This window comes from Parambassis ranga, chromosome 21, assembly GCF_900634625.1.
Source record: "Parambassis ranga chromosome 21, fParRan2.1, whole genome shotgun sequence".
NCBI classification, from domain to species: domain Eukaryota; kingdom Metazoa; phylum Chordata; class Actinopteri; family Ambassidae; genus Parambassis; species Parambassis ranga.
The window spans coordinates 20657992-20680416 of NC_041041.1; the positions used below are offsets into that span (position 1 = coordinate 20657992).

The following is a 22425-nucleotide window of genomic DNA, read 5'->3' on the forward strand; positions in this document are numbered from 1 at the left end:
GGGAGCTGATGGTGAACTCCCACTTGAGGTCCTGGGTGATGGTGGTACCCAGGAAGCGGAAAGAGTCCACTGTGGAGATGGAGGTGTCTGTCAGGGTTTGGGGGGGTGATGGAGCTGGCACTTTCCGAAAGTCTACTGTCATCTCCACTGTCTTCTGGGCATTCAGCTCCAGGTTGTTGTCAGCACACCAGGACACCAGACGGTCCACCTCCATCCTGTAGGCAGACTCATCCCCGTCTGAGATGAGTCCAATGAGGGTGGTGTCGTCAGCAAACTTAATCAGCTTGACAGACTGGTGGCTGGAGGTGCAGCAGTTGGTGTACAGGGAGAAGAGCAGAGGGGAAAGTACACAGCCTTGGGGGGGTACCGGTGCTGATGGTCCTTGTTTCCGATAAAGTAAGTACGTAGTAGAGTTGCTGCGCCATAATCCACTTGTGAATCAAATCAAGCACTTCTTTAATTATGCATAAACCTTATAATAACTATATAATAAACACATCAGTATATATATATAGATAAATATAAATTAATTATATAAAAGTAATTTTGTACCAGGTTGTAACCAGCAGCAACCTCTGTGGCTGAGAAAACATATCTACAGTTTCTATTTATAGGTTCCCTTACTATTGACAGCTATAAATTAGTAGATTGAGTCTGTTTCTTTTGTGAGTTGAATTTCCAGGAGGTGGTACCGACTAATACAGAATAAACTCCTTTTAGATACAATTGGAGAGACACAACAAATCAAAGAAATGAAACTTCAACAAAAGACATCTGGCCAAAAGATCTTTGAGTGATTCAAGTCATTGCATAAACCCTGCCCTATATCAATACCATGGTTACTATTGATATAGTAGGGTTCTGCACTGATTGGAACTAGCTGGGAAGGGGAAGATTTCCAGACCCATTTCACTGGGAGAATTCTCACAGTGTGAATGGGTATGGCTGGCCAGCTGCATATAAGTACTACAATTTCTCACAATAAAGGCCATGACATGTGAGTGCCTTGCCCACCTCAGCTCTTCTATCTTGGGAGTTTGGGTAGACTATGTCACTGCCACCATGGAAACAGATAGATCTTTTGACAAATCCTACAGGGACATCATAGACATTTAGTCCATAGTTCTATACTGTCTATGTAAAGGTTTTTTTTCCTAATGCAAAGTCTGGCTTTTTTAATAAATGTCTCTGGAGACTGACTTTGAATCCAGCCTCAAAGTTCATTCATTTATTGGCTTCTTTTTTCCAGTCTTGGAGGATGCATCGTGCAATGCATTCAAAAGCTGCAGAGACATTTCTGTAAAAGACAAAACCGTAATCTAAGGACTGTCCGTTCCTATCAGACTGGCATTCCTATGCCACAGATTGACATGTTCACATGTCTGTGTTCAGATAACTTAGAACTGTGTCCTAGAATCTCAAAAGGGTAAAAATTACTGCACTAACTAGATGCAGAAAATTAAAAAATAAAACTGCACTCTGACCATAATAAAAGGAACAGAGTTTGTATAAAGGTTAAATGTGCTGTTTATCCATGCATTTGATTCTGTCCCGTTCACCGGGAGCACTTCCCTCCATCCTATTTGCTCGTTTTTATTTAGTTAGTTGCCACCAGCTGCAGAGACAAGCTTATTTGAGCTACAATGGAACGACAAGGCAAAGTACTTAAAAGCTTTGGGAAATAAGGTCTGGGTCATCGGGATCTGTGTTTTTCAGGAGCATGACCAGGAAGGTCAATTAGGGAACAGAGCTTAGAACTGGGATGCTGAGAAAGAGGTAAGAGGCAGTGTGTGTGTGTGTGTGTGTGTGTATGTGTGTGTGTGTGTGTGTGTGTGTGTGTGTGTGTGTGGATGAGAGACAAAGACAGGAGGTGTTAATAGAATCAGAGTTTGCTCTGGATGAGCTCTCAGAATAGGCTTGACTGGAGGGTTGACAGGTAATCATTGAATGTCATCTAAGAGCATAAACCCAAGCTTCAACTCTCAGACTGAACTCTCGTCTTTGATATCACTGTCAGAACGTAACGACAGACCTTTCACTGTAAGCCTTGCAGTTTTTTTGTATAGATTCACAAACAGTGCTTCGCTAACATGTATCAAGTGACAAAGTCCCCTGTAACTGCAGTGAATCTAAAACAGGAGAAATATAATAACCCTTATTTGTATGCAGAGGAACTTTCTCTGGGATATTTGTGCTAAGACAAAGAGTGGAAAGAATAAGAGAGAACAGGTGAGTGGATTATAAATCACAGTGAAGTCATATCTCTAGACCAGTATTTGCTGATAGTGTGTAAAATAAAGGAATGATGCCTTCAGGCCATGCATCTTTATGGAACCTTGCTGCATCTACAACACTGTCACCTAGATGTCATGGTGTCATAGTGTTTAAATCATCTCTTCTTCCTCTCTGTTTTGTTTGAATTCCTCAGACCCTGTGCGGTATAGCTCAGGCCGACCCCAGTAAGATCACATCGGTGGCTGGGGTTTGTGACAAAGTCGGGGAGTTAATACCACTCAGTGCTGCTGGAGGTTGTGACGCGGTCCCAGCCCCACTCCACATTGATTCACACAGGATTAAGCCAGTGCACGATGCTCCAGGCGGATGGACTGGCGCAGGTGATTTACCGTCCCTGTCAGACTTAACATCTTTGGAGGCCCCACTTCTGCCCTGCTTCTGTCTTCTGTGGAAGGAATAGGAGAAAAGCATCTGCCACTGTACCAACCGGATCACCCAAAGGGATGACTGTCAGTCATCTTGCTGAGGTACAGTGTATATTATAAATCATGCAGTGTCAGAAGTGGTGTCTTTAAGTGTGCTTGCGGTATGGATAGCAGCCATTTCTGTGGCTGTCAGAACACTATTGCCACACTGTTCCTTTATAGCTTCTTTCTGTGGGTACATAACATTGCTGGCTTCATCACTCTGTCAGACATGCACAGGTCACTTGGATGTTAAGTATTCCCAGTAGATGTACACATACAGTCACAGAAAGAGTTATGGAACATGCATGACATTAACCAAACACACACTGGAGCCAGCCTGGATCTTCCTCTACATTTTCCTGTCCATGCTTCTTTACAAACCCAGTCCTTATCCTGACTCATTTGTTGGTTGTGTGTCTACCCATGTACTCCACTGCATGCTGTTGAGATTTGTGTCCTGTTGAAAGGGATTTGTACTGTAAATGTTATGAGGTCTGACTGTCACCAGGGTGTTCGTTCAGACATAAAGAATCAATTCCATTTCATCCTCTCTGTTTGGCACCCTCACATGGGTGTTCTGGATAGAGGACAATGGTTATGGGGTAAGGCCACATACACTTGCAAACAAAGCAAAGGACTAAACTTTAAGAGATGTGGTTGCAAAGAGAACCACTATGTTTAATCTTGTTTTTTTTGTCTTCATTTTTTTATATTTCAGATGCCAAAGTAGCCAACTTTTACTTTGACAGATTTGCACACTCCTTGCATTACCAGTCAGAACCATGAAATCAGTCACCTGGATTGGTAGAAGTCCTCTACAGTGAATAGCCCTATTCAACTGTTCAAATCCATATTATGGCATGAACAACTCAACTAGAATCATTACTTTAACACACGAAGGTCAAATAGCCCAGAACATTTAAAGAACTTTAAAAATGCCAGAAAATGCTCTGATGAAATTGGCTCTCATACAGACAAACCCAGGAAAGGAAGACCAAGTGTTACCTCTGCTGCAGATGACAAGTTCATCAGAGTCACCAGGCTCAGAAACTATAAATGAACAGCACCTCATATCAGAACCCACACAGAGTTCAAGTAGCAGACACTCCTCAACATCACCTGTTCAGACACCTTCAGGCTACGTGCGCTACGTTCCTTGACCAAGGAAGAGAGTGATAGAGTGCCTTGTCAGATGACCTGGCTTCCACAATCACCTAACCTGAACCCAGTTGAGATGATTTGGGATGAACTGAGTTTGCAAAGCTGCATAAAAAAGTTTGGATGTCTTCTGTATTATCTATAATTAACCAAACAGAACAGAAATGAAAAAAAAGCTCATGCGAAAGTGTCAAAATCTTCAGTTCCCCCTGCAGGTATTTGGGGAAAGTTAGTCAACACCCCAAAGGCCTCTATTGGGCCGCTTTGAGGGACAGGTGGAAGCTGATGGGTGACATCACAGACACTTTATCCACAGTTATGGGATAAACCAAGGGGCCTTTGTTTAAGATGTTTGTATGACAAATGCTTTTTACCACTGTTGACAATAGTATCTTGGAAGCTGTAAACACTCCATGCATGCATAGCAGCTAGCAGGGATATACAATAACAGTACAGTATGTTTAAGGTATGCATGAACATTGATGTTGCTAACTACGCATCTAAAACACAAACCTCAACAACTTTGGAATTGATTGTTGACATTAAACATAAATTGTGTTTGTGCAGACTCATCCAAATTCCTGATGTTACCTTGGACAGCTGTCCTCATCTATTCTCTAATAGTAGTACTTAGCTGTTTTATAGTCATGTTGTATTGCATTGTACATTACGTATATGTCGCCACCTGTTCAGTCTGTAAAACAATGAAGTTGTCTTTGTTTTAGCTCTGAATAATGCACATGTTGTCTAAAGCATTCATGAACAAAATGAAGATGGACAGTATATTCAGTATATACACCAGTCAGCAGAGAGAGAGAGACAGACGCCTTTGATCAAAGGAATACAAAAGAAAACTGCTGTTGTGCTTTGCATGTAGGATTCATTCAATGCTGCCATTGTTCATTGCCAGTGAAAACATCTACAAAAATCATCTCATTTGGATGAGGATATATTTCCTTTTTTTTTTTTTGGCCAAACTCAATCAAAAAACAATTACATGCGCAATGTAAAAAACACTTGCAGCTGTGTTAACGTGAACATACTGGAGTCAGCGCATAGGCAGGAATTTAAGCTGAGGATGTGAAGAGACAGAGAGAAGAGAGAGAGAGAGAGAGAGAGAATGGGCTGATTGGCTGCATAAGTGTGTGGAAATCCAGAGAAGAGGGTGGCATCTCTGGTAAACAGACTGGGATCAAATGCCTTTTGTTTCCACTCCAGACAGAACAGGGTGTTTGGCTTATTTGAAGAGAAGCAGGAGGATCACATTGTGATTGTTCAGAGTCTTGGCACACCAAATTAGCTTTTGCCATTCATTTGGAAACATCTAATCAAACATTAATTATTGTGACCACCTGTGAAAGGGAAGGCTGCAGCGCGTTTCTCATCTGTTCCCATATGATAGCTGTGGGGTGCTTATACTCTCCGAAAAATCCAGTGAGCAGGGGCCCCCCACAAAAAAAAGTGAGGACCACAGGAGACAGAGAAGCAGATTGCATTCCATCAGATCATGAGCATCTAATAGGATGCACAGCCGCATCTGAGCCACGCTGCTGTTTGCCAGGTTTTCCTGCGGCCACTGAGAGCCTGGCATGATTCCTTTGACCCAGAAATTTAGCAGCTTAAGAGGTTTTTAAAGATTTTTTTTTTTCCAGAATAGCCAGCGCGATCCCACTACTGCTGCAAAATTGCAGCTGCTAAATCTTGCAAACATATCTGTCACTAGGGTGATCTCAAATGTAGGAATACTTTGAAAAACAATACTGACATGCCTTGGGGTCATTGCTTTTCTTTCCTCTATACCATGTTTTCCAATGAGTACTGACATGTGCTGTCAGCCTGTGGAGAGCGCTGCATGTCCCATGAATAGTCAAATTAGACCAGCTAGAGGGGTGGATGTAATCTCGGTGCAGTCAGGTATGGCTTCCAGAACATGGCACCCTGAGAGGATGCCTAGTAATCAGCATCCAGAGGTGTCTAATTGGCACGTGGCCGTGAAAAAACGCCCGACTAGTCTGCTCACTCATCCAAATAGAATACATTTTCTGGCCATCGCAATTGTGAAACAAAAGGGGAGCGCTGATAAAATAAAACTGTGCATACATGCTATCACAAAGCTGGTAGGTTATTTAAATGAGACAGAGCTCTATGGTTTACCAGAACCCTGAGAGAATAGATGAAAACAAAGAGTTATATGTTGAATTGCCAGAACACTAAATATGTAGATTTAAAAAACAAAGCTACTTTGACCAAAAAACAAAAAAACAAAAAAAATAAACACTCTTTCAACACAAAAAAGACCAAACACATTTGGATATAGAATCACATATCAAAGCCAAAGAGAAAATTGGACAGTCCATCAAAATCTGTGAATCTGGCAGCCCACTACCGGGCACAGAGCCATCTCTAATCCTCACATTTCTTTCTCATTAAACAAATGTTGCCCCAACCAAAGCACAGCTTAAAGCAGCAAAGTCAAAATCTAATTTTCCTTGAATGAAATCAAGCAAAAATAACTCGGCACCCAGCGCTTTCAGAGACACACCATGTGTAAATAATCTTAAATCTCAAATGCCTCCTGCCTCTCAGTAGTTAATCTACCATTAGATACTCTCTATGGTACTTAATTATCAAGACGAAACATTGTAAGCGCAGTGCGCTGTAGTGATCAAATTAAAAGCTGATTTACGTATTGTCATGATACAGTTTATGATTTGTTTTTTTGATGAAAGACTACAAACAGTAGAGTGCATTCATTCCCTGGCAGTCAGATCTTAAAGTCTCACATCTGAATGTGTAACAATAATGTTTTATATGTCGATGCTCTACAGTTGTGAGGCCAGCAGGTTCAATTGTAGTATGTGGTTGGGGATCCAGATCATTCACCCAAGGACCTCAAGTATAACTCCTATGTGGGATCATAGCTTCCCAGTGTTCTAATGACCAGTGAAAGGTGCTATGTGTCAGTAGCACTTTTTGGTCTGACACCTTTCTATCAGAACCAACAGGAACTTTTTTAGAAGTTTGAGCTACATCAGCTTGTCTGTTGGCTCAGACCATATGGGCCATGTTCATCAATGAGCCTTGGCTGCCCATGACCCTGTCCGAGAACAGGAACATCCCACAATAGCTGGAGCTCTGAAGTGCAGATGACTAAGCCATCACTTTTTCACCCTTGTCAAATCCTTCATTGCTGCCTATTTTTTTCCAGCTTCTAACATCAACTCCGAGAATGAAATGTTCACTCGCTGTCTAATAAATCCGACCCACTAAAAAGTTGTTGTACTGTGTCTCTATGTGGATTCAAATGCAGACAACTGAGAAGACTTAACTTGAGTGAAATAAAGTAATCAAACCAAAAGGTGAGCTTTAAAAAAGCAAATTAATCTGCAAAGAAGCAATCTAACAAAGGGCCTCAGGAGCACCTAAGCTCCTAAACAAAGTTAGGCTGGCTAATTTAAGAGAAACACAGGGAGGCAGCTGAAAGAAATGCAGGACAACAGGCTCAATATACTGGGGAGAGTAATGAGACACAGGTGTAAGGCAATCAAAAAAATGGATGGAAAACAAGACAAATGAAGACACATGCTTTTCAAAATAAAACAGGAAGCTAATCTAACAAACACAAGAACTAACTACTGAAAGATACCAAAACATTTGGAGTTTGGAGAAATGGAACAGAAAACTAAGGTGTCCATGGTAACCAGATGATCAGTTTTATTCACTCCACCTGTTGGTGGCCATGATTTTATAGCTGATCAGTATTAACAAAAAAAAATTGGTGACTTTTTTTGGTCAATGCCATTCATCCTCATGTTTTTCCTCATGACAGAAATATCTTTGTAATTGAAATGTTATGTTATACTTGGCTCTTGAGCTACTTGGATCTAAGATTTATAGCATGATTGACAAAAAATTTAGGCCTTAAAAACAATAAAAAGTCACATTTTCTGAACTTTTACTGTGAGACTATACATGTAACTACTACAAGGTCTACATTACATTGGCTGTATGCATGCACGCACCTCTTTCTGTTTGAACAAATAGCTCATGTTGTCGCCCAGTTTCTAAAAATGTGTAAATTTAACACTCTTTTACTGTGTGTCAGAAATCTCTCTGCTGTGTACTATGATTGCAAAAAGACAATAAAAAAACTGCAATGTATACTCTGTGGGATGATAAATCAATAATAACAAATCCCAAAACCCAAGTACTACACAGTGCAACAAAAATTTGCTTTTGGAAAATGAATCACCGCAACACCATGACCATAACAGCATTGTCTCAAAGCATCAGGTGTTGCAGATCCAATTCCATATTCATTAATTTTGTTGTTTGTGCAACACAATTAGAGGCCTAGTGAATCCAGGACTAATCCCTAACACTCATAGGACATGAATCACAGTAGCAGCAGATAGGAATAAATGAGCTGCAATAAAAAGGTACTAATACCCCGTATTACTCCAAGCTTAAAGTCTCCCCTTTCTTCAATGCTTGTTTCCACTTCTACCCTGGGAGGCAGATATTCTCAAGCTTCTCTGATTAATTAGTTTTAGTCTATGTAGGAGATGGATTAAATTTAAAAAAAAAGAAAATGAAAAAAAAATCCATCCAGTATATATAGGATCCATTTGAAGGGGACACTGACACTATTATGTGTCTTGGCTGGAGGTTTCACTGGGACGTTTCACAGTGATATTCTTCCACTTTCCTCCATTTTTTAAAGGGTTTCATACCGTTTCTTCCTCTGGTTACATGTATGAGTGAGTTACTGATGAATTTCATTTTTCTCCCACAGGAGTAAGAGAGGAAGCAATGGGCTGGACTATGACTCTGAAAGATGACTTTGGGGTCATTGCCTGGACCCGGCTCGCTGGGAACTACCTCGGCCTCTTCCTCCTCTTGTCTCTCTTTTCAATACCCGTGCATTCAGACATTGAGTTTTCTAAAGACCACCATTTCTTATGGAAAGCAGGTAAAAATATTTAATCCCTTAACTTTTTTTTTTTTTAACAAATGTGCAGTTTTTGACTATTTAACTTCTTATCAAGCAGTAAAATTGGCGTATTGGGCCATTTATAATCCCTCACATTGAAATCATAGCTATAAGTGAAGCAGAAAAATTGTAACGTAAGTCGACACCTGTCTGTCACTCAAAGCTGTTCCCGCCTATAATTTGGAAAAATGGTGTCATATAATTGCATCATGTTTTCATAAAAAAGAGGACTTATCATTACAGGCCAAAAGTCTTGTCATTATGTTTATGTTCAATGCTATGAATTTATGCATTTTAAATCTTCTTGATCTTAATATCGCATATTGCACATCCCTACTGAAACACTGCTTGGATCTCTGGGATGTGTGGCACATAGACACATCCTGCTTACCCGACCATCAGTGCCAAGAGACCAAACGAGAGATCTTAAAAAAAATCATCATGTAAATGAATTACCAATGAATTTAATAAGAAAAAGCTCAATCTACTCTACACCCTTGTACATCATCAGCACACACACACACACACACACACACACACACCAGAGTCAGACAGTCATTACTGCTTCTCATTAAAGCAGAAAATATTGTACAACTACATTCATTTGCAGTGCAGCCAGCTCTGTAGGGAGAGTAATCCTCTTCTTTCTGACACACATGGGGTGCATAAACCTCGCTATTGGACATCATCAACCCAGTAGGCCCTGGACGCCTAGGTGGTTAGCATAATAATACCTTTTTTTTGTCTGACTGACTATTTATCCAGAGTCCCAAAGTGACAAGCAAGGCTCAAACTGTCACAATAACAATGCATATGCTGCTGTAACACAGTTAATGAGACTTTAGTGCACACACACTAAATTATCATGTCCTGGTATATTGAGCAGATTTATGTCTCTGGTTAATGTCCAGTAAATTGTACATGATATCATTGTGTGCATCCATTCTGCAGTTTATTTGAAAACATTTATAATGTGCGTGCCTTTGGCAAAAAAAGGCAGTGTATAGGCACGATGTCATACATCACTCTTTTTCATGAAGGGGATTTTTTTTGTTTGAGGTAATCTTATGATCCATCCTTTACTCGCTTCACAAATTCAATTGAAAATGCATTCGCAAAGCAGCTTGAGGTAGAAAACGTATCCTTCCCCACACAAAAGCCCCCACTCGCTGTGCGATTAGCACTTTCATTTCTCACTCTGTGGTTGGGTAATGACACTGTCCATGTGATAAAGAGATTGATTAATTTCACTTGAAAGCGCTTATGTTTCAAAAGTGGGATGTAACCGGGACGTGGAGTGTGGGGATTTGACATCCATGCAGGGCTAAGATGGCTTACGAGTTGTTTCTTAAAACTGGAAATGAAAATCAATTTAGAAACAAGAAAAGGAATGACATAAACCGAAGACGTCTCACCTCTGTGTGTATCTATCTGCTTGACTGTGGGGAAACACTGGGAGCTTTGACCCACAATACAGTTCGGATCAACCTGTTATACTGTATATTAGCGAATATTGATTGAACCTATTCCACCACGGACATGATGTATTTGAATGAACTTACAGAGGCTGACACATTTAGAATTCTATGCAAGATCTGCTCTAAATTAAAACGGCCGCACTATTGTGTGTTTGGTGTGTCTATCTAGGCCAGCAGCATTGTGGGGGTAAGTCTTTTGTGCGAGCCAGTTCCCAGAGCTGTGGCTAAGCTGCGAGTCTCAGGCTCAAAACAGGGAGCTGGAGCCATTTAAGCTTGACCTTCATCAGTGTCTTGAAGAACAGAATGGAGCTTCTGACACACTGCAGCTAATGGGAGTACTGTTTAACTTCTGTTCAAAGACATGTGACTCACTTTTTTTTTTTTTTTTTTTTTTTTTTTTTTGCCACTGAGATACCACTTACTGACAGCACGCTGATCATGAGACAGTAATAGGAGTTAACAAGTCTGCAGAGGTAATAGTTTTCTGTTTGCTTCCGAGTTGTATTATGAGAGCGAAATATCTGGATGTTGCTTAAACGGGGTCATATATTCCCCGTTTACTTCATCATATCCAAAATAGGATTTACTTTCACTTCAATTAGCATTTACTTTTTAACATGATACCACACTCATCCAGCTTTAGTCTGTTCCTGTAAGAGCTCCTCTCCCCAGGTTTTCATTTGTCATCCGTGAGATGAAGAATTGTTTTTTTTAAAGTTATTTATATCATGTTTTTTTTGTTCTTGTTCTTACAGCCAAAGTTTAGGAAACAGACCTCCTTTCATAGGTGCATGTGAGATCTCATCCCAGATGGGGTTGTATTGTACATCAAAGCTGTTATTTTTCCTTTTATATAAAAAAACCCCTTTATTTAACTTTTTTGTTTTCCGTCTGACTGGGGAATCCAACTAGCTCTGAAAACTAAGGCAAAAAACTGAATGATGTTTCAACATCATTTTAACAACTCACCAGGGACTGTGTACAGTGGCGAGCTCTGTGATTAAAAGCATGAATTTGTATTTGTTTAGTGAGCGTGTATCTCTTCATATTTCTTCTTTTTTTTGGCTAAAATGTTTCATGTTGCTGGAGTCCTCTGGGGGATTGAATAATTTCATTATCTGTTGTTCATCTAAATGACGTGGGAACGTTCAGCTGTAAGACTCAGCTGAAGGGAGATGATTTTCAAAAGATTGAGGAATCAATAAAGTCCATAATGAGAGGAGTCCCAGCTTCAGCTGGATTATTCAAAGAGCTTATAGGACTGAAGCTCCAGGACCCAGTCCTATAGTGTGTATTATTTTAAATTGCTTCAACATAAACATCATGTTTGGTTATTGTCTAAAAATGTGTTGTTTTTCAGATTGTCAGATTCACAAACAAACAGAAACATGCAACAAAAGTTGAGCCTTAATTAAAGACAATAAATAAAAAAAAGTCCAAAGAGAAACTCTAAGAATCCAAAGGTAAAAAAAAAGATTTGAAAACAGAACTGGAACCAACGAGGAACTAGGAACACAGGGAGCAAACACAGGAATATTAGAGTAGTGCCAGACAGGAACAACACAGGACAAAGTGACACACAGGCGAGAACAATCAGGGCGGGGCAGTTAATCAACAAGGAGGGAAACACAAGAGGAATTTAAAGAGACAGAGACATAAACAGGACTTTCAAAATAAAACAGGAACCTAAAGGAACAGGGTAAAGTAACACCTAGGCAAAAAAACCATGACTACATAAAAACAGAAACCATAGAAAACCAACTAAGCCAGGATCATGACAAAATGTGACTTAATGGAACATAAGGAAAAAATAAATAAAATAAAATAAAATAAAATATTTACCAAGATCAATTAACTGAGTTCAGGTTTCTTTTTGCGTTTTTCAAACTGAATCAGGAAGAGAATGGCAGGCACCAACTCGTGAGCTTCCTGTTTCCACGACAACCATCTTGCTTTAACTTTTTTGCCTCTTTTTGGGAATACAGGTGGAGTTCAGAAAACTATGGGTGACAACATATGTGATTAACGACAAAGGCTTCTTCACTGTCACTATCCCAGCTTGTATTTGTGTTTGATATGAAGCGAATACATCCATCCTCACCCTTGGTCCTGCTAGTTGTGTTTGTCAATGCTTAATCTTATAGCAGCAGAATTATATATCTCTATCAGCATGTAACCTTTGCAGTGCTAACACAGCTGGATCTACTTGTTGTATGCTCCTCCTGCTTTCATTAAAGTGGCCTTTTTCACATTAGAAATGCACTTTGCAATACAAGCCAGGAGCAAACATGAAGTACAACCCCTGAATTCACAGTGGATCAGCTTGTAACTGTCAAAACATTTTTTTAAGATGAGCCCCAAAGACACAGAGAACTCAAGCAGCAAAAACTGGCTTCAAAAGGAATCAGTCAGTCTGTCAGCTGTTAAAGAGTCTTGCTCTAAAGACAAATTACATGGTTTTATTATTATTATTATTATTATTATTAAAAGCATAACTGCTTAATTTCCATTATTCCCTTTTGTGTAAACTACAAAAACCCATAGTCTCTGGGGGGTTTTACTCTCCAACTGTGCATGCTGGGAAGTCTGTTAATATGCTAGTCATGTTTTCTTTACTTCATTAAGTCTCAGGTTTAACCCATCACGTAAAGTCAAAAGCTTTTCTGTCAGAAGTTCGTTGAAGCCGTCTAAAAATGAAAGCTGGAACTTGAAACGAAGTAAAAGTACATATTTACATTAATATAATGAGGAAACAACACTTGATTCCACTTGAAATCTTTTATGAATGCAAAGGCTTTGTTGTTGTACAGCGCCGCATATGCATGCTGTTTGACTGTAAGAGAAAACAAACTCTAGTAGAGTCGGGCAACATTTACATTTCATTTCAGGGTCTGGGTGCATTTATTTGCAATTTCACCACACAGTTGCACCATCAAAGCTGAAATCAAACATCAGTGCTGCAGTGAGTTCTTCTGTTGTTTCTGAAAAAAATAAGCTCAAAAGGAGGCAGTGTGCAAGGATCGGGTCTGGGAGGATTTCACTTTTAACCAAACGGTCTTGAATAATTCACAGATGGCTTTCTTGATTTACAGTGACAAAGAAAAATCACATTTGCCGAGTGCAGTTTAAGACAGTTAGCAATAATGGCTAAGCTGTTTTAACAGGACATTATGACAGTTTTATTCCTGTTGTGGTCAATCTAGGGCATCGCAGAGGGACAATTAGGCGTTGGAGATATCTTCATTTATAAGATGAGACACTAAATGAAGCATCGGGGGTAACCCAATCAATAGGTTACATATTTAGCTCACATATGACCCACACTGTTGGTGTAAAGCCCCAATTAGAAAGATGATATGCTGTGAAGGATAAATAACATGTTCAAAAGAAAACCGTGCAGAATCAGAAAAATCTGTTCACACACCTTAGCGTAACCGGATTACTCACAGACAGAGGGTACAAATGTTTCTTCGAACCTTCACTTCAACCTTTTGACGCCCACCTACTTAAAGCCTGATGTTGGATTCAAAGGATCTTCATGCAGCTTTGAGTAATATTTAATCTTTCTGATCTGTTCTATACTCAGCCTTATTATGTAAATATTAGTAAATGCTCATACTTTTGACTTTCATCCACACTGAACGGCTGTTTTACACTATTGAAAAATGCCCATCCGGACATTATTAAACACATTGTTCACTAATTACATACATACCACATGCTGACAAATACGACGATCATGATTAATTAAAGCTCAGATGACTGCTGGATACAAAAGCTCAGTCAGACAGCTTCAGGATAGAGGGTGAGACGTGGAAAAATGTCTTTTTCTGAGCTGCAGAAGGAAGAACCCTGCTCTATGCACATAAGTAAAACAACTCAAAGCAATCCTTGAGCCATACATTATTGATAGATCAGCTGCACTGACCAGAGCAGACAGGAATGTAATTAGATTGTATGTATTTCTTATCATTTATTAACACTCCTGGAAATATTGACAAGAGGTCAGTAATTCCAGGTATGTGCTACTCTCTGGTCTTGTTTCTATAACGTAATATGAGGTTGATATTTACAGTCCTTGGAAAATGTGTTATTGAGGTCGGGACTCATGGTGTGATCTGTAAAATAGGCTAATGATGCATTTAGATACCTAATCTTCACCAGTAGGTTTTAATGCCTAACCACAACCATGAGTTAAAACGGAAATGAAAGTGACAGTTGGAGTGTTGATGAAGCCTTTGACTAAAATAAAACACCGCTGGACACCACTAAGACAGGAACCAAAGACCTCCTTATACAGTCAGGTGCATACATATTGGAACAAAGTCTGTTTTGGAATCTGTGCTCTGTACACCCCCACCAAGATGTGACTGAAGTCAAGACTTTCTGCTTTAGATTAAGGGTTTTGACCTGTGTGGCATTTACCATTCAGGGATTTTCATACACCTGTTCAGATCTTAAGTGTTTAATTAAATACAACTTTATATACACAGTTTTGCATTGTGCATAATGCATAGTGAAATGCCCAGCATATGTACAGACACACAACAGTGAACACAGTGACCAGGAGCAAAGGAGGGGACATGCATGAATGAAGTGTACAGAGACTAAATGCTAAAAACTTAACATTTTTCCAATATTTGTGAAGTATACTGTGATCAGCTGACTTTAGGGCCATAAGTCCATACATCCCATTCTTACCATGTCTTGCTTCTGGGGGATACAATTATCAACTGAATATGTTGTTCACTCATGAGGAATGTGTTGATAGTTTAGTATGTTGATTTATTTCAGCATATCCGGTATTGAGGATAAAAACCAGTTTCCATCATGTTTGTTTTTTTTTTCTTTTATTGTTGGACTGTTTCTAGAGAGATTTTACTCATACTGTTGTATAGACTAGGCTTTTCTGAAGGCATTTACTAACTTAAGTAAACTCTATCCACACTTTAAGTCTAACATCAGTACGTAGAGAAGATTGAAGCAAGGCGTCTGGACTTGTAGAGAAAACTCTACAAGTCCAGACGCCTTGCTCTGCGTATGATGACCAGGATGACTGAGAATCTTCATCAACAACATCAGTAACATTTATATGTAAACAGTTCCAAAAGAAGAAAAAAAAAGGAAAGCTGCAGTGATGAGGTGAGTTGATTCCTCTAAATCTAAATCTATCAGCAACATTTGACTCAGTGACTGGCAATCCTGGTGGTGTAGTCTTTGATGAACCAGATTAATCCACTTCACATTGTGTCAGACTGAAAAGTTACATCTGCATCCCCACATTTGCAAACTTTCTGTGTACATGTAAACTTAATCACCTTCACATCACTGAAACAGAAATGGTTATTGCTTGCAAATAATGAGGTAATGATCTAATTAATAGTAATAGCATTAAATGTTCTGCCAAGCCTGCACTGACTGATATTCAGCTCAGTGAACAAATGTATTATTTCTTAGAAAATTAATTATGTGTGTAATGTTGCCTTTAGCTATACAGACTTGAGCGAAGTCTTTCTAGAAACCCCTCCAGCCTTTCTAAGATAAAACACATTATATGCTTCCTGCTACTCAGTATGGTTTACATTCATCATCCAGTCTGATTTTAACATGTTCCAAAGGCACAACGCAACATGTTGTTAGAGATTTCAACAGGTTTTCTCAAAATTCACTTATGTATTCGAAGGCAATCATTACGATGACTGCTAGGTGATTTGTTGTGTGGGCTCTGGTGTGCTTGACAACAGCTGTGGATCCCTGTCTGAGTGGGATTTCATCTGCTGCAAACAGGGAGCTTTAAAGAGCTGCTTGGCATGCTGTGAAACGTCTCCAACACACCAATTAGCCACGTTACAATCATTTAACAAACAGTTAAGAAATTAACAAAGAGCAATCAAGCAACAATTTTAAGTTGATGATTGGCAGGCTAATATTACAGCTGGAGTAGTAAGTTCCATTAGCTTTTATTGGAACCACTCAAACACCACAATGTCATTAAAGGGGCTAGTTGCTCCTAATATTAAATATTCATATCTTTCATGCAGCGACTGGTGCCATTTTGACAGTTGTTTTTGCTGTGAGGTTGCTAAAGAGATTTCTGCCTTCTGTCCATAGGCAGAAGCAAATGAATATATATATATATATATATATGTATATATATATCTTTATCTCAGAATTACCACAGCACTGGTCTGAGATCATAAATATTTTTTTTCCATCACACACAAATCTAAAAATCAAAAAAATGATAAGTGTGATTGACAAGACACCAGATGAATATGTGTGATGGCATAATAATACTGGTTGTGTGTTTAGATAGACACTATTTTTGTGCTGGGTATATTGTAGCTGATTTTGACAGTGGTTTTAATTTTATTGTATAGAAACTAGCTTCCATACAAACATGTTGTTAGAAAGTTGTTATTAAGAGGAATTATTTATTAGCAACCTTCTTAGCTTGCTAAGTGTTCCCCTACTGACGTGGAGGTGTAATTGCAAGATTGTACATATGTATTTATTCTATTCTATTCTATTCTATATTGTGAATAGAAAACAACATTATCTGCATATTGAAAAATGTCGATATCGTGCTCTAAATGTTTCAGTTAAATAATATAGACTTTCTGTGTATTTTTATTACCACCTATTCAAATTTTCATCTACTTGTATCTCTAAATAGGCTTTGTGTACTCCACTGCTACCTTAAAATGCACATAGTTACAACACAGACTCTCCTTTACAACAGACCAAAAAAAACTCTTAAATTCAGCGTACTTTATGCTTATTTGCTGTGAAGTGCACTAAATTGCAGTGTTTTGCACAAAACTAAAGCTTTCAAGCTCTTTTCCTTGTTGTCTTTATATACTATCAATTATGCAAGCTGGGAATCACAATTTAGCATATTCCAGTAAATATGCACAAATCTTGTTTCATTAAAATTTGAAATAAAGTACTGTTTGTTATGCATCTCCTCACCTTGGGTAAACTACTATCTAGCACGCCATAAATGTGATTAGGATCAAGGGGGGGGGGGGGGGGGGGGGGGGGGGGGTACAATGGACTTTAACCTGAAATACTCAATACATATTCTATATCCCAAGCCTTTTGAAAAGTCACACACATGCACTTTGTAATTTCAGATATTGTGCTAGACATACACCAGCAATGAAGTTGCTGGCAAACCTGCGCTCAGCCTTGTCTCATTTAAATCTGATCAGCATTGAAGGATTTGCATCAGATTTGCAGTCGCAAGCCACATTATATTCAAGCGTTCAAAGCAACCTTGACAAAAATTTGACGTGTCTGTTCAAAAGGCACACGCATTGATTATTCAATTGAGATCTCATTTTGAACTCGCATCTTTCTTCTCTAACTGGCACGGAGCTGATTGAGGTTATCATAAAAGCTATGGTGGCTATAGTCTCATGAGAATCACGAGGCAGGAGATTCCTAGCAGTCAGATCCTTAATCCCGAGAGAATATATTCTCACAGAGGAGTTAGCTTTCAGCTCTCTCCGCTCAGAGGTCCTTTTCAAACACTTATTTCACAAAAAAAAAAAAAAATGTTCCATTTCTGGACAAATCTTTCACAGTTCACAGAATGTTTTTTTTTTTTTATAAGAGGATTGAAGGAGAAATTGGGAATGACACAGTAACTGGAAACAGAAGTAATTACATAGAGCTCCTGTGGCTAATGGAAATATCCAGCCTGGAGTGTCACTGTGTAAATGATTGGAATCAAAAGATAGAAGGTCATCTCATTACTGAATGGCTCCTGCAGCTTCAATTAATACTGATACTGAAATACATAAAAGACATCTCCTGAGCCTCTGATTGTTTTGTCTGATAAAGCCCCGTGTGCGCGCTACACTCTTCAGTCTCACATTAATGGAGATAGGTGTGCAGCCGAAGGGATGAGGAGATACAGCTTTTGACGTGTGCCGTTCAACTCTTTGAGTTTGATGTCAGAAACTTTGCAGGTCGGCACTGTCAGAGACAGAGTTGATGGCTGCGGTCCATGAATGTGGATTTGAACACGTCCAAAATCCTGCCCTTATTCACCTGATTTGGCACCCTCGGTGCGTGTACAGATAGAAATGGTCTGCTTACCATTGGCGGCCATGTTAATCTGCTCAGACAGGCATGGTGCGATGCACAGTTTGCAGCAATGTTTTGGCATCTTCACAGAGCATGAGTCGGGAAAAATACTAACATTTAATTTCAAAGCACATGGCATAATACCGTCTGTATGAAAAATGATAAATATATTACACCCTTTGTCTTGTGTGCCTAATGTAAATCGGCACTCCTACCAGGATGTGATGCTTCTGAATCCTGCTTCCCTTATTAGCCAGGATTTTAGAAATACATGGGTCCAAAATGTGAATGCATCAAAATATTGAATATGCAAAGATGGTATCTGAATAAAATTCTCCTTAAATTTTCTACAGAGCTGCAATAATAAGTCACTGTTATAGCATCAACACAAACAATCCAATGGAAGGTTCATGTCACCTTTAAAAGATTTTTTGAGGATATGCATAAATAATATATAGTAATAAATAAAGTATGAGGTTTTTAGGATTCAAAATTGCATAACATATATAATATGTATTACATAACAAAGTAATTTTACTTTTTTACATGTTTCATCAAAGATAATAAATCATCAATTAAAGTCTTGACATTGCTTCATCATTTTTGGCTGCCTGGGGCACACATACCGTAACAACTTGTATAGACGTGCATCTAGAATCCAAGTATCAGCTGGCTTGACTAAGATTATTAGCAGCAGAAGCATTTCTCTCTCTCACACACACAAACACAAAAAAGCAAAGACACCAGTGATCCATAAAAAAAGTGGAATAATGATGTGATTTTTCTTTTAGTTCACATTGTTAAAATACTTCAGGGCCCCAATAGTAGCTCATAGCCTTGAGCTTTTAATATTTACAAAAGTGTAATTGCTTCTGTGTCACTTGGTGGAGTTGCTGCAGTTATTATGTTTGTACAATGTTTTCTTAAAACTGACTCCTTTTACCTAAAAGTAAAGAAAAAAACATCTCTTATACTGCAAAATTGTAGGCTTTTGGGCACCCACGGTTAACCCTAACCCTAACCCTAATTAGAGACGGACAATGCAGCTCTGCCAAAAGCTTAAAGCGCTGCCATTATTATTAAAAGCTGCCATCTTGGAACCAGAGTCTGTGCAGTACAGGTAGCTTCGCTGCTACATTGGCTATTGAGGCTACTTCCTCCTTTTTAAAGCCAACAATAAATAAATACAAAGGTATCAAAGTATCTCACTTGTGAAGAGCTGTAATGGCGTCTATATTTATCCAGTCTTCTTGTAGATGAACATACCAGAGTGCACACGCCTGTTCATCGGATTCTTTGAAGTAAGTGATTTAACGAATCAAACTCTACTTGATGACTCAAAGACATGAAATAAATGGCAAACTGTATTAGCTCTCTGTTTAGATTAAATTTTCTGAATAAAGCCATTCCTCAGAAGGATAAAAGTCACAATAATGAAATTTGATTAGTCAACAGCTTCAGACTCTATGATGCAAATGAAGTAAAAACCTGCTGACAGGAAGGTTTTTCCTGTTCCGCTGCTGCAAACTGGCCCAGAGAATCAAGTAAAATCAGCTCAGCTCAGAAGGAGGCAGACTGGAGCTCGCCTTGTTCTTTGATGCCTTTCTAAACTATCGAAGCTGAGATGAGTGACCTTGTCCTTTGTGTGTTATGCATGTCTGCGTAAAGGTTAGACACATAAAGAGACCATAAAAAGTAATTTGTCATTGCATGAATGAGCGGACAAAGCATCCGACATCCTCGGCTGCACACTGCAAAAATAAATGAAGCCTCGGTGTCACATAGCATTATTGCCCTATCATTCTGCTCCTTATTTTTTTTGTCAGGGTTCTTAATATGCTCTTTAAACTCTATCTAGCCACTTCATTGTAATTCCATATTTTTGTTTTGTTTGTTTTTTAAAGGCTATTTGCTGCTTTAACAAAACATGACACACACTTACAATAGTTTTAATTAAATGAACTCGTCTTCGCTGTGCAACAACTAAGCCTTAAAGGTTTCAACCAGTCTCAGGCCGTGTGAGTCCAGGGGGAGTCAAAAACCCTGAAAACTCTTTTGTGTTCATCTACTTCATGGTGCAGCTTCCTTGACAGGCTTCTCTCTATACTGGAGCTCTCTGTCTTTGTCAGCACAAGAGTTTATGCTCCCCTACTGCAGATGGATCTTGAAGTAAATAGGTTACCAGCTGATAAGATTCCCCATTTTTTTTTCTTAAAGTTGATGTTTCACTACACTTAAAAGAATTCAGAATTCAGGGAACTCCTGATGCATTGCACACAGTATAGAAGAAAAATGTTAATAATGTTTGAACAGCAGAAGCTTCTACAGAGACCTGTTAAAATAGCCCACTGTTTACTGTGTATTTTGATCCAGTGGGGAGCACGCAGCGAGAGACAGGCAAGGTGAAACCGAATGGATTTTATTCTTACCTGAGAAAAGGCTCCCACATGAGTCATTTTCTGATTGCGGAGCACTGTCTATCAAAAGCGCTTGTTTTGTTTTACCCTTTGATCAACTGCTGTGCTGTAACAGGCTAGTCAAAACAGAGGATATACAAGGGAGGAGAGAAGCAGAGAGAGAGAGAGAGAGAGGGAGAGACAAAGAGAGAGAGAGGGGAAGGGATTGCAGTGGGATTATCCTGCCAGCACCAATGCAAATGATGCATTTGGAACGATGGTGTGTGTGTCGCTCATTTGACGGAAAATTAAGAGTCGGTTGCAAAAAGCAAGAGTGTGGATGACTTTTCTCAGAATAGTCTGTGCCCATACTGTCTATTCTGGATTATGTTCATACATAATTTGGATCATCTTTGACATTTTGGAATAAGGTTGTCATCAAGGATGTGAAAAAAAAAATGAAAACCTGCTTATTATCAGCTGACCTCATAACCCAGACCAGACCCCAGATCATAACACTGCCCCCACAGGCTGATACAGTGGAACAGGGTCAATCTACACTCATCAGACCATGTGACCTTTTTTTCATTGAGTGCAATCTTTATTCTTCCTCACAAACTGATGCCTTTTCTTCTGATCAGCCTGATAAGTGGGTTTCTTAAGGCTACACAGCTGCTTAGACCCAGTCCCTTTATTTCTCTTCACATTGCGTCTGTGGAAATGCTCTTACTGTTACCACATTTTCTCCCAGGAGATGATAGTCCACCATGATCCTTCCAGGTTTCCATAATGTGCTGGACAGCAGTTTCAGCATCTCCTGAGTTGTTTTCTTTGCTTGCGGCCGCCTTGACAACAAATGCCCCCTGCCTTGACTACACTCCCCCGAAAAAGAAATGTCTGCCGCATTCACAGTTGCATAGACATTAAAATAAGGTCGCATCTGTTAGTTAAATATGTCCTTGCATAGCTGTGGCTTTATTGTTTTACCCAATACTGTACATTTAATTCTTGCCGCAAACAAAGAACTCACTAACTGCCACGCAACCTCTCTCTCACACACACTCACTGCCCAGTTTCTCCTTCCTAAAGGAGACGTGCGACTCTATAACGTCTGATTCATTAACATATCCATTGAATGCAGTCAAGTAATGTGACTCCTCTAAACTTTGTTTTTGTTTAACAACTGAGGAGCCATCACAGTTAGGGTTAATTCTCCCATGGAAGGCTCTGACTTATTTCCATGGTTAAATTCAGATGGTAGTTTTGCTGACTTTTTTTTTATCCAGACATGTTACCTAGGACTACTTTTTCTCTTTTCTTTTACTACACTTATGGTTATATATAGGCACTCAAAGGTCTTGGTTAAGTTAAGAATTGATCATACCTAATAATAAAGGGTGGGGGTGGAGGGACCCTGCACTTCCTTCAAGTGCAAGTCACAGTAGAGCACTCTTATTCGACTAAACCACAATCTTGCCCTGACCTTACCAGAAGTGCTTTTGTTGCCTAAAATAACTAACTCTCAAGCCTCTGTATCCTTCAGAATCCTGTTGTTCCGTACATCTACAGCTCCACAATTCAGCCCAGATGATTAAAGCACTTGT

The 22425-nt window shown here is 39.3% G+C and overlaps 1 protein-coding gene across 1 annotated transcript in view; it reads left to right on the plus strand.

Moving 5' to 3' along the window:
- The first annotated feature begins 2523 nt into the window (after window positions 1-2523).
- thsd7ba (thrombospondin, type I, domain containing 7Ba) overlaps window positions 2524-22425 on the plus strand; it is a 165404-nt gene continuing 145502 nt past the window's right edge. Inside the window, exons 1-2 of the mRNA XM_028393596.1 lie at window positions 2524-2762; window positions 8656-8832. Coding sequence (XP_028249397.1) covers window positions 8673-8832 — 160 coding nt within the window. The 5' untranslated portion in view covers window positions 2524-2762; window positions 8656-8672. The remainder of the gene's footprint in view (window positions 2763-8655; window positions 8833-22425) is intronic.